Genomic DNA, 12086 nt, shown 5'->3' with positions numbered 1-12086 from the left:
GAAGTCCAAAACGCTGAGTACGAAAGGAGGAAACGGCTATGGAGTGAGAGAATGTTCGTGTACGAGGAGGGTGACAGGTTGGTGAGAGAGGTGAACGAAACGAAGTAAGAGGAGGTTCGAGACGAAAAGGCGTAAGAAGTCCAGAGAAAACGATGTAGAAGAAGGTGTGGTAGGTATATAAGGGTGGGTGGGTGGGAGTAGATCGAGGCGTAGATCGAAGATGGTAGGCGTAGGGAGAAGGGAACGGAGGAGAGGTGGTGGCGGTGAGGGAGAAGCGAGGCTCGACGTCGTCTCGAAGGCTCAAGTCTTCCGCAGGCTAGAAGACTGCCAACTTCGGAAGCTCCCTTCCTTCCTCTTTAAGTCTCTTCCCTCCTCAACAAGCACAACGAATATCCCTCTTATCCCAAAATATTCCTTCAAACTCTCATCGATACTTTTCGACTACCCCATCCGTCTCTCAGGACTTTCTCATCTCTACAGCACCACCTTTATCGCGTCGTTCAGCGCCTCTCAATCGCCCTCCCTCGCTTCTCCCTCGCTCCACCCCAACTGCCCTATCCTCTCGTTCATGAGCTCTGATCTCGGCAATCCTTTCTTGGAAGAGGAGGGAGGAGTGTTCGCCGTCAAGTTCAAACTCACCCTTCCTACTCCTGGAGATGAATCCTCCCTCGTCTACGAGCTCAAGACCAAGTTCGGTCAGGATGGATCCTTCAGGCCAGAGGAAGTCGAGTGAGCTCATTCAATCCTTCCTTCTTCCTCTTATCCTAAAAGGCGCGAGCTAATCCGAGTTTCTGTTCTTTCAGCGTCACTGTGGATTCCTTCACTGGACTAGTCATGACGGGACAGGCAGTCTTTCAGTCGGCGATGTGTGGTGAGCTCGCCTGTTCCTCCCTTCCTCCCTTCCCTCCTCTCCCTTTCCTTCCTTTGCTGATAAGGGCTCTGTTCCAATTGCTTTGTACAGCTGAGCGAGCTATGGCTGTAGGTGTTAACAGTGGACCAATGGTTCACTACGTGGATGGGGAGGAGACGGTCGAATGCATCGTTGAGCTCCCAAATCGTGAAGGTGAGCTTTCCTTCCCTTCCCTCCTCCCTTCGCCCGTCGCGTCGTCGAACGAGCCTCACACCTCCTCTCCTTTTGAAATCGACAGCTTACGACGAGAAGCCCAATCCGGAGCAGTATCTCAAGATCCAGCCTATTGATTCCTTCATCGACGTACGTTCTCAAGCGTTCCTTCCTTGATTCCGTTCTTTCGCCTGACCTTTCCGTCCTTCTTGCTCTGTTCTCTCTCTCTCTCGCAGACCACCTCCCTGTTCGACGCACTTCGATCCTTCGGTTCCATCATGGCCCTCAAGACTCAAACTCTCCTTTCCAAGAAGGGTCGACCTACCGCCGTCGGAGCCATCTGGTTCTACAACTCCTCGTCCTGCCGCGCCGCTTTCGCTGCCCTCAACCTCAAGTCTACCTCCGTCGATCCATGCTCCCTCACTATCTCCCGTCATCCCAACAGTACCCAGCCTCAATGGAACGTGCTCTTTCCCAACCTCGAGGATCTCGAGAACAAGCTCAGAACCCTCTTCCCCGGAGCCATCGATCTTCGAGTCGTCGACTTCACCGGCGACAACCCTCGAGCGATGGGAGTGGCGAGGTTTTCAACTCCTGAGGCAGCAAAGGAGAACGTAGGAGATCGATCGTTGGACATGCTGGGCGACTCAAGGATCGAGTTGACGTGAGTCGAGACGCCCGCTCTTCTTGAGGACTTCGAGTCATGCTGACCTCTCTTTCCTTCGTTCGTGCTGTTCAGGTCGATTACCCGAGGAGATACTCCCCTCAAAGCGGTCATCCTTGGTTTGGACACTCCGAGACCCGCAGCAGCAGCAGCTCCAGTAGCTTCGACCTCAGCCGCACCTCTTCCCTCTCCTCTCGCCTACCCAGGAACAGGCTCCGCCTCTCCTCAAGTCCCCTACCAACCCTCTCCCCAACCTCTCGCGTCTACCTCCAACATCCCTTACAACGCATCTCCCCTCCACCAAACCAGCTGGAATGCGAACGGAAACGGCAGCGGATCCAGCTCTCGAGAGACGTCGCTTCGAGCTCAATCCAAGCTCAAGGAATCGAGGAAGGAGTGGTCGTCGACTCTGAAACCCTACCCTTTCCCGAAGGCTCAGCTACGAGGAACTCGAGAAGGAGAACCCAAGTCAATCGCTGTTAGTCTCGTCCCTTCTTCTTCGTCTTTTTTCGAAATCGCAGTTGACGCTACCTTCCTCTTTCTCTCTCAGGGCTACTCCATCTGCGACCTTCCCGAAGGAGATCTGGATCGAATGAAGGACTACGTTCTCTCGTACGCTGGATCTGACTGGCCAGAGTGAGTTCTCGTCTCCTTCCAACCCTTTCGCTTCGTTTCGAGAAAACTGACGAGCTTGCCTCCCTCTCGTCTTTCAGTTTCTCAGCCGGGACCCTCACCAAAGCCGACATCCAGAACTCTCGAAAAGCTCGATGGGAAGCCGAGGGAGATCGTTGGAAGACCGCTATCACTGCTGTCAGGCTGGAGGAGGTGAAGCAGTTGGAGTCGAGTTTCGCGAAGACGGATTTGCCCAAGGCGGGAGAGCAGTTGACGGAACGAGAAAGGAACGCTATGGAGGTGAGTTTACCCATCTCTTCCGCTTTCGACTCTTACCTGAGCTCACTCGTATGCTTTTCGTCTTTCAGTCGTCACTCGTCGAACTCGAGCTCGGTCAGGTTCGAAAATGGCACAACGACGACGCGTTGTTGAAACAACTTCGACTTCGAGAACTCAACACCATCAACCCTCCAACCACCTCCTCTTCCAGCACCTCCTCCTCTCAAACGCCAGCTCTCTTCCCTCACGCTCTCCTCGGAGTCATCAAAACCACTCGACCTTCCTCCTCCCACCTCTCCACCTTCAACAACGCTCCTTCCTCCTCCTCGGCCTCCTCCTCGGATCTCGAGCTCGACCTCCCCTCTCGCTACCCTCCTCCTCGCTTCAACTTCACGCCTCCTCCTCCAGACCAATCCGCCCTTCGAAAGGACTGGAAGGACGGCTACCCTCCCGCTCCGAAATCGTTCAAGGAGTTCAAGGACGGAACCTGGGACGACGGATACGGAGGCAGGCTGAGGGAGGAGATTTGGGACTTCTTGAAGGCTACCAACTCGGACGCTGGAGGACAGAAGGCTCAGGATTACAAGACGAAGTTCGATGCGATCGGCTACCTGGATACCTTCTTCCGTTGGCACGAGGAGGTGAGTTTTTTGTCCTCGTTTCTTTTATTTTTTTCATCGGTGGGGACGGGCGAAGGGAAGGAGGGAGGACGATAAAAAAAAACACGGTTTCGTCGGTCGAAGGGGACGCGTCGTCGGGTAGAAAAGGACGAATGCTGATTCGAGCTCGTTTTTTCGTCCTCCTCCTTTCCGTCTCCCCCAGGACAAGGACTTCGATCGATGGGCTACGTTGGACAAGACGACGATCCATCTCAACCAAGGGCCTGGAGAGACGAACATCTCCGAGTTGAGGAAGGCGAAGGATCCGAGACTGCAGCAGCAGCAGCAGCAGGTTGCGTACGGAGGGTTCTAATAGGATTCTTTCTTCTCTTTTTATAGCTCGAGTTGATTGCTTGTTGGATTTCATACCTACTGAGGGGAGGAGGGGAGGACGGGGAAGGAAGAAGAGATCTGCCTCTGGAGTCGAGACGCGTTTTTTTTTTTTTTCGTTCTTCGTGTAGGATCCCGGATCTCGTTGTTGACGGTTTGCTTAATTTTTTGGGCCTTCAACCAAGAAGGGATACGAGATCGGGAAATGTCGAGTTAACGATGGGGCAAGAGAGAGATGAGAGTTTGCTGTAGATAACAGAAGCCGATTGAATTCTGTTGAGTGGGTGGGTTCTTCGGAAGCCCAAGGAGGGTGGGGAAGCTGAAAGCTCAAAAGGGTTGGGGAGAGAGAGGAACCTCACCTCCCTTTGTCGTCTTTTTGCCCTTCAACCCCCAACTCGTTCTTTTGAACACCTCTCTTTCACCTTTCTTCTCCTCCTCTCTTCTTACCTCCCACCACCACCCACCTTCTTCTTCCCCCCGTTCTCGTCCCCCTTTTAGACGCGAGATCTCCTCTTCTCGTTCAGCTCGACTCTTTCCTCCCCCAACTCCTCCTCCTCCCTCCCTCCCTTCTTCAGTCTTCCAAACATGTCCGCCATCGTCGTAAGTTCTTCTTCTCGTTCTCGTTCTTTTCGCTTGTAACATATATACACACGGGACTGACTCTTGAACTCTCTCTTGAACTCTCTCGTTTCTTCAAAAGGCCAACCTGTTCTCGTCCTCCACCTCTGGCGAACCCACCCGACCTCTGACCCTTCAAGTTGGCCCTACTCGAGTCTCGATCCCCGTAGAGACCAAGCACGCAGAGAGCTGGGTCGCAGCCGAGGTTCTTCGAGAGGAGTTCTTGCTTTCTCAGGAAGGAAACGTGAGCTTTTTCCCTTCAATCCAGTCCATCTCCTCCTCTCCTCCCCTCCCCTCCCGCCCTCGCCGTTTTTTGGGAGCTCAAAGGAAGTTTGTCGAGACTTCCCGGCGGTTTTGATGGCATGGCCGCCCTCGTCTTCTTTTAAATATACCTCCCCCATCCTCTCTACTTTCCATTAGAGAGCAGTATTGCAATCTGCTCTCGATTATAAAAGATCTAGAGAAGAAGATCTTGCCCTCCCCTCCCCCCACGTTTCAGCCCTCGTCCTCTCTCTCCGTTCGACCTTTGGACTGACCTCTCTCCCTCCCCAATCTTCAGGACCACGGAGAAGCTGCCCCTACTCACGACGAGGACGGGAACGCGATTCCTACTTCCTCCCAACCCAAGATCGCTCTCCTCGCCTCGTTCATGACCTTCATCGCCTCGAAACTCTCCTCGTCCTCCTCCTCCCAAGGTCCAGCCTACACCGTCCTTCTCGCCACCTTCGCCCACTTCACCGCCGCCTTCCTCACCGCTACCAACACGGACGTGCACTCCCTCGTTCAGGCTTACGACCCAGACGGAAGGAAGGAGATCCTCTCGGCCTACTTCCAGACCTTGAGCGTCCTCGAGCGTCACTTTGGAAAGGAGATCGTCCCTCTTCAGCCCAAGAGCGCGCTCTTCGCCGCCGCTGAGAAGGGAGAGGCAGAGATCTACGCTCTCTTCGGAGGTCAGGGAACGAACGAGGTGAGTTCTACAGTAGAAGACGCGTCCAGATTCGAGGGCTGAAAGCTGAACCATCATCTCCTCGCTTTTCTCTCTCTCTCTCAGGTCTACTTCGACGAGCTCCAATCCCTCTTCGACATCTACAAGCCCTACGTCGCTGGCTTCCTCGCCGAGGCTACCTCCAAGGTTCTCCTCCCTCTCGAGACCAAGGCTGTCGAGGACGGCTTCTCCTTCTACTCGCAAGGGTTCGATACCTTTGGATGGCTCTCTGGATCCGCTCCTCGTCCTTCGGTCGCCTACCTCGCTTCGATCCCTCTCTCCCTCCCTCTCATCGGTCTCACCCAACTCGTTCAGTACCTCGTCGCCTGCAACGTCGTCGGAAAGACTCCCGGAGAGTTCAGGTCCCTCGTCAAGGGAGCCACCGGTCATTCCCAGGGAGTCGTCTCCGCCGTCGCCATCGCCTCGTCGGATTCGTTCGACGACTTCACCGTCAACGCTCTCAAGGCCCTCAAGCTCCTCTTCTACGTCGGTCTCCGAGGTCAGGAAACCTTCCCCGTCCTCTCCATCGAGCCAACCATCGTCGACGACGCCGTCGAGAACGGAGAGGGAGCTCCCACGCCCATGCTCGCCGTGACGGGTCTCACGAGCAAGACGCTCGACTCCCACATCGCCAAGACGAACGCTCACCTCCCCGAGAACTCGAAGCTCCACATCTCCCTCCACAACGGACCCAGGAACTTTGTCGTGACCGGTCCTTCGAGGGCTCTCTACGGACTCGCTACCGCCCTCAGGAAGGTCAAGGCTCCAGCTGGATTGGATCAGAGCAAGACCCCGTTCTCCAAGAGGAAGGCAGTCTTCTCGACGAGGTTCTTGGTCGTCGGAGTCCCTTACCACTCGGTCTACCTCACCGGAGCGACCGCTCGACTCGTCGAGAAGGACTTGGGAGGAAAGGAGGTCTTCACGCCTCGAGATCTCGCCATCCCCGTCTACAACACCGAAGATGGTTCGTTTCTCTTTTTTTCCTCTCTTCTCCTTTCTCTTCTTTCGACTTCAGGAGCTAACTTTTTTTTTACGCTTCCTCCTCTTCGTTTTCTCAGGATCCGATCTCCGAACCCTCTCCTCCTCGCTCACCGCCTCGCTCTGCGACCAGATCTTCACCTCTCCCATCCACTGGATCAAGGCTACCGCGTTCCCTCAGTCGGCTACCCACGCCATCGACTTTGGACCCGGAGGAGCGAGTGGAATCGGACCTCTCACGGGAAGGAACCTCGAAGGTCGAGGAGTCAAGATCGTCGTCCCTGGAGAGAAGGGCAAGGTCGGAGCTGAGATCTACGCTTCGGTTGGATCCAAGAAGGAAGTCAAGTGGATCGAGAAGTACGGGCCTAAGTTGGTCAAGACGCTGTGAGTTTTTTAAATTCGTTCCTCGAATCGAGAGGAAGAAGACGCGTCGAAGGTCGAGATCGACGAGAGCTGACCTTCTCTTTTCCCTTCTCCTTTCTTCTCACAGGGACGGCAAGATTCACATCGATACTCCCTTCTCTCGACTCCTCGGAAAGCCTCCCATCATGGTCGCCGGTATGACTCCCTGCACCGTCCCCGCTGGATTCGTCTCTGCGATCCTCAACGCCGGCTACCACGTCGAGCTCGCTGGAGGAGGACACTACAACGCCGCCGCTCTTCGATCCAAGGTCGCCGCCATCCAGTCCCAGGTCAAGCCCGGAATCGGAATCACCCTCAACGCTCTCTACATCAACCAGCGTCAGTTCGGTTTCCAGTTCCCTCTCTGGCAGGAGATGAGGAAGGAGGGTCTCCCCATCGAAGGATTCTGCGTCGCCGCTGGAGTCCCCTCGTCCGAGAAGGCGACCGAGATCATCTCCGCTCTCCGAGAGGCTGGGATCAAGCACATCTCGTTCAAGCCTGGATCCGTCGAGGGAATCCGACAGGTCGTCAACATCGCCGCCGCCAACCCTGACTTCCCCGTCATCCTTCAGTGGACCGGAGGTCGGGCGGGAGGTCACCACTCGTGCGAGGACGTTCACCAGCCGATTCTCGCTACCTACGGATCGATCAGGCAGCAGTCCAACATCTCCCTCGTCGCTGGATCAGGTTTCGGAGGATCCGACGACGTTTGGCCTTAGTGAGTCTTTCCGTTCTCTTCGATTTCGACGCGTCTTTCTTCTCGTCTTTCTTTCCTTCTCGAGCTCCTTTTACTGACTCTCGACTTCGTCCTCTCCCTTTTCTTCCCCTTCCAGCCTCACCGGAGATTGGTCCGTCGAGCAGTTCCAGGCTCAACCCATGCCCTTCGACGGAGTCCTCTTCGCCTCTCGAGTCATGGTCGCCAAGGAGGCCGAAACCTCTCCCTCCGTCAAGCAGCTCATCGTCGACGCTCCCGGAGTCGAGGACGACAAGTGGGAGTCTACCTACGACCGAGAGACCGGAGGAATCCTCACCGTTCGATCCGAGCTCGGAGAGCCCATCCACAAGATCGCCACCCGAGGAGTCAAGCTCTGGCGAGAGTTCGACGACACCGTCTTCAACATGCCCAAGGAGAAGCGAGCCGCCTGGCTCGAGTCGAAGAAGGACTACGTGATCGGTCGACTCAACAAGGACTTCAACAAGCCCTGGTTCGGAGAGAAGAGCGACGGAACGGTCGTCTCCAACATCGGGGAGATGACCTACGAGGAGGTCACCAAGAGGATGGTTCGACTCATGTACGTCGCTCATCAGTCGAGGTGGATCGACGTCTCGCTCAGGAACCTCACGGGAGACTGGCTTCGACGAGTCGAGGAGAGGTTCGCCGGCGTCAACGGAGGAGCCGTCAAGCAGTCGATCCTTCAGTCGTTCTCGTCCCTCGACGACCCCATCCTGTTCGTCAACTTCTTCTTCGGAATCTACTCGGCCGCCAAGGAGCAGCTCCTCGCAGCGGAGGACAAGGCCTTCTTCCTCAATATCACCCAGCGACCCGGTCAGAAGCCCGTTCCCTTCATCCCCGTTCTCGACTCGAGCTTCGAGGTTTGGTTCAAGAAGGCGAGTTTTCGACGCGTCTTCTCTTTTTGTCTTTTCGTCCTCTTCTCCTCGTACTGACTCCCTTCTTTCCTTCCTTCCTTCCTTCTTTCTCTTCTCGTAGGACTCCCTCTGGGCCGCCGAGGACATCGAGGCCGTCTTCGATCGAGACCCTCAGCGAGTCTGCATCCTCCAGGGACCCGTCGCCGTTCGACACTCGACCGTCGTCGACGAACCCGTCGGAGAGATCCTCGGAAACGTCGAGTCCCAACTCGCCAAGAAGCTCCTCGATCGATACTACGGCGGAGACGAGTCCAAGGTCCCTTCGGTCGACTACATTGGAGCCAAACCCATCGTCAGCGCGTCCCCTCTCACCGGAGTCACCACCTCGTCGTCCGAGTCCGGAAAGACCGTCTACCAGTTCGATTCGGTCAAGTCGTCGCTCCCTCCCGTCAACGAGTGGCTCGAGACTCTCGCCGGTCCCAAGGTTGGATGGCTTCGAGCCGTCCTCGCGTCGGTCAACTACGTCCAGGGATCTCGATACATCTCCAACCCCATGAAGCGACTCTTTGCTCCTCGGCCCAACCAGCGAGTCGAGGTCGTCTCCTCCAACGACGAGGTCTCCTCCGTCACCCTCTTCGGCGGAGCTCGATCCTTCGGTCCTCACCCCAAGGACTTCAAGGCCGTCGAACTCTCCTTCGCACCCTCCACCGGTCTCATCAGCCTCACCATCTTCGAGGAGCGAAAAGGATCGTCCATCCCTCTCCTCTTCAAGTTCCAGTACCGTCCCGACATGGGATTCGCTCCCGTCCACGAGCTCATCGACGACAGGAACAGGAGCATCAAGGAGTTCTACTGGAAGCTTTGGTTCGGAGACAACGAGACTCTCCCCGATCTCGGACTCCACGAGGTCTTCAAGGGACCCGAGACCGTCATCAAGGAGGAGGAGATCGAGAGGTTCTGCAACATCGTCGAGAACCAGGGAGAGGCATTCAAGACCGCTCGAGGAAAGGACGTTCAGGCTCCCATGGACTTTGCGATCGTTACCGGATGGCAGGTGAGTTCCCCCTTCGTTCTTTCTTTTTCTTGATCTCGTCTCTCGAACTTCGAAACTGACTCGTCGTTTCCTCTCCTCTGCTCTCCTCTTCCAGTCCATCATGAAGGCGATCTTCCCTTCGTCCATCGACGGTGACCTCCTCAAGCTCGTCCACCTCTCCAACGGATTCAAGATGTCCCCCGGATCTGGTCCTCTTCGAGCTGGAGACGTCTGCACCTCGGAGGCTCGAGTCGTCTCGGTCGTCAACTCCGACTCTGGAAAGTCCGTCAAGGTCGTTGGAACCGTCTTCCGAGCTGGAAAGCCCGCCATCGAGGTCACCTCGTCCTTCCTCTACCGAGGACGGTTCTCCGACTACCAGAACACGTTCGAGTCCACCCAGGAGGACGACTACTCGGTCCCCGTCCTCACTCAGACTCAGGTCGGAGTTCTCCAGTCGAAGGATTGGTTCTCGTGGGACGACGACGCGTCTCCTCTCGCCGCTGGAACGACCCTCGTCTTCAAGACCGAGTCGGAGCTTCGATACAAGGACAAGGTCTCGTACTCGTCCGTCGTCGTCAAGGGAGCCGCCTACGTTCGAAACCAGATCAAGGATCTCGTCAAGGTCGCTACCATCGATCTCTCGCTCGGAGCCGCTCAGGGAAACCCCGTTCTCGAGTACCTCAAGAGGCACGGATCTCCCATGGGTCTCCCCATCCCTCTCGACTCGGCCTACTCCCTCGTCTCGGCTGGATCTCCCATCACCTACACCACTCACGCTACCAACGAGCCCTACTCCAAGGTCTCGGGAGACTTCAACCCCATCCACATCAACCCTTACTTCGCCGACTTCGCTCTTCTCCCTGGAACCATCACCCACGGTCTCTGGTCGAGCGCTGCCACGAGGAAGTACGTCGAGACGGTCGTTGCCGATAACCACCCCGAACGAGTCCTCTCGTGAGTCTTTCGTTTCCTCGTTTCGTCCTCCTTTTTCTCGACGCGCATTTACTTACTCACCCTCCTCCCTCCTTTCTTCCTCGTTTCTCTCTTCGTTCGCAGCTACAACGTCAACTTCACCGGTATGGTCCTCCCCGGAGACGAGCTCACCGTCAAGCTCTCCCACACCGGAATGAACGCTGGTCTCAAGGTCATCAAGGTCGAGACGTTCAACCAGCGAGACGAGAAGGTCCTCGACGGAACCGCCGAGGTCATGCAGCCTCCTACCACCTACGTCTTCACCGGACAAGGATCGCAGGAGGTCGGGATGGGGATGGAGCTCTACAACACTTCGCCTGCTGCGAAGGCCGTTTGGGACTCTGCCGACTCGCACTTGTTGAAGACCTACGTGAGTCGTCGTCTCTCCCTTCGTTCTTCGTCTTCTCGAACGATTTCCTGACCTTGTTCTCTCTTCTGTGCGATCTTTCAGGGATTCTCCATCATCGACATCGTCAAGAACAACCCCAAGGAGTTCACCGTCTACTTCGGAGGTGAGTTTTTCAGTCTTCGTCGTTCTCGTCGACTTTCCTCCTTCCTCAAACTCGAACTGACTCTGCTTCGTTTCTTCTTTCTTCGTTTGATCAGGTCTCCGAGGACAGGCTATCCGATCTCGATACATGTCGATGGAGAGTGAAGACGAGGCTGGAAACAAAGTTTCTCTCTTCCCCGAAGTCGTTCGTCCCTCGCCTCTCGCTCCTCCTTCCCTTCTCTTTTTTCTCTCGACTGACCTTTCTTCTCTCCTTTCTCACTTCGCAGGGACCTCTCTCTCCCAAGTACACCTTCTTCGCCCCTACTGGTCTTTTGAACGCTACCCAGTTCACTCAGGTTCGTTCAGCCTCTTTCCTCGCTCGACTTCGTTCTGCCTTGGACGAGCTGACGATCTCTTTTCCTTCTTCTTTCTAGATCGCTCTCGTCGTCGTCGCCAAGGCTGCCTTCGTCGATCTCAGCAGCCGAGGACTCGTTCAGCCTAAGGCCCCCTTCGGAGGTCACTCTCTGGGAGAGTACGCTGGTGAGTCTTTCTCTCCTCTCCCCTCTCGCCTCTTCTTCTCGCCCAGAGCTCATCGCTAACTCCTGTTTGCTTCGTTTCCTTTTGCAGCTCTTGCCTCCGTTGCCGACGTTCTTCCCATCTCTGCGCTCATCGACGTCGTGTTCTACGTGAGTCTGTTTTTCTCGTCTCTGGGTGAGGAAGGCCGAAAACGCTCGACTGACGCTCTTCGTTCCCTTCCCTCCCTTCCTCCTCTCCTTCCCGCTTTTTCTCTTTTTTTTTTCTGCTTCTTCTCTCACAGCGAGGACTCACCATGAACCGAGCTGTCCAGAGGGACGCTACGGGACGATCCAACTTCTCGTGAGTGTCATCTTTCTTCCTTCCCTTCCTCCTTCCCGCCTCTGGACTTCAACTGACCCTTTTTTTAATCATTTCTGCTGTAGTATGATGGCTATCAACCCTTCGCGCTTGAACTGGTAGATCTTTTGGGGTCGATTGGATACACATTTGCTCTCGTTTGGTCGGTCTCTCAGTCGTCTTTTTCCTCTCCTCTTTGGTCGTTTTTGCTTTTTGCTTTCGTCTCTCTCTCTGCCTCTGCATCTCCTCTCTTCCCTTTTCTACCACATACATCTTCTCGTTCTCTTTCCTTTCCTCTCTTTGTGGCCCTTAATGATATAGAGTTTCTTAAACGACCGTCAAAGGCGAAGGAACGAAAGGAAAACGGACGAGAGGGGAGGTGCGGAGTTGAGGCATCGACTCTGGGTCCAAGAAACGACGCGGTGTCAAGTCTCGTCTGGTCTGAAAGCATTGGTTCGGTGCTACCTTGCGAAGAGGAAGCTTGGGGCACTGAGAGAGACGAAGAAAGAAGACGTGAAAGAACGAGGGAGGGGGAGGGGCT

The 12086-nt window shown here is 55.6% G+C and overlaps 2 protein-coding genes across 2 annotated transcripts; both read left to right on the top strand.

Annotated features, from left to right (window-relative positions):
* Positions 1–372: 372 nt before the first annotated feature.
* BDY24DRAFT_402618 (uncharacterized protein) lies at positions 373–3461 on the top strand. The gene is made up of 9 exons (XM_076642245.1): positions 373–729; positions 804–871; positions 962–1063; positions 1149–1213; positions 1300–1727; positions 1803–2205; positions 2278–2363; positions 2441–2639; positions 2708–3461. Exons 1-9 carry the CDS (start codon positions 569–571, stop codon positions 3332–3334), a joined length of 2139 nt encoding a protein of 712 aa, XP_076492846.1. The 5' UTR covers positions 373–568; the 3' UTR covers positions 3335–3461.
* A 731-nt stretch (positions 3462–4192) lies between these two features.
* FAS1 (tetrafunctional fatty acid synthase subunit FAS1) lies at positions 4193–11668 on the top strand (the record flags this gene model as incomplete). The annotated part of the gene is made up of 17 exons (XM_076643888.1): positions 4193–4207; positions 4308–4469; positions 4785–5192; positions 5277–6174; positions 6269–6572; positions 6679–7308; positions 7424–8183; positions 8299–9231; positions 9326–10164; positions 10267–10552; positions 10634–10694; positions 10789–10877; positions 10960–11028; positions 11107–11212; positions 11300–11358; positions 11490–11548; positions 11632–11668. 17 exons carry the CDS (start codon positions 4193–4195, stop codon positions 11666–11668), a joined length of 5715 nt encoding a protein of 1904 aa, XP_076492845.1.
* Between the last annotated feature and the right edge of the window lie 418 nt (positions 11669–12086).

The sequence above is a fragment of the Mrakia frigida genome (genome assembly GCF_051309035.1).
Source record: "Mrakia frigida strain ATCC 22029 unplaced genomic scaffold BDY24scaffold_41, whole genome shotgun sequence".
Taxonomy (NCBI): domain Eukaryota; kingdom Fungi; phylum Basidiomycota; class Tremellomycetes; order Cystofilobasidiales; family Mrakiaceae; genus Mrakia; species Mrakia frigida.
Note: the sequence above shows the minus strand (reverse complement) of the source record. Positions and strands in the feature narration are given on the sequence as shown.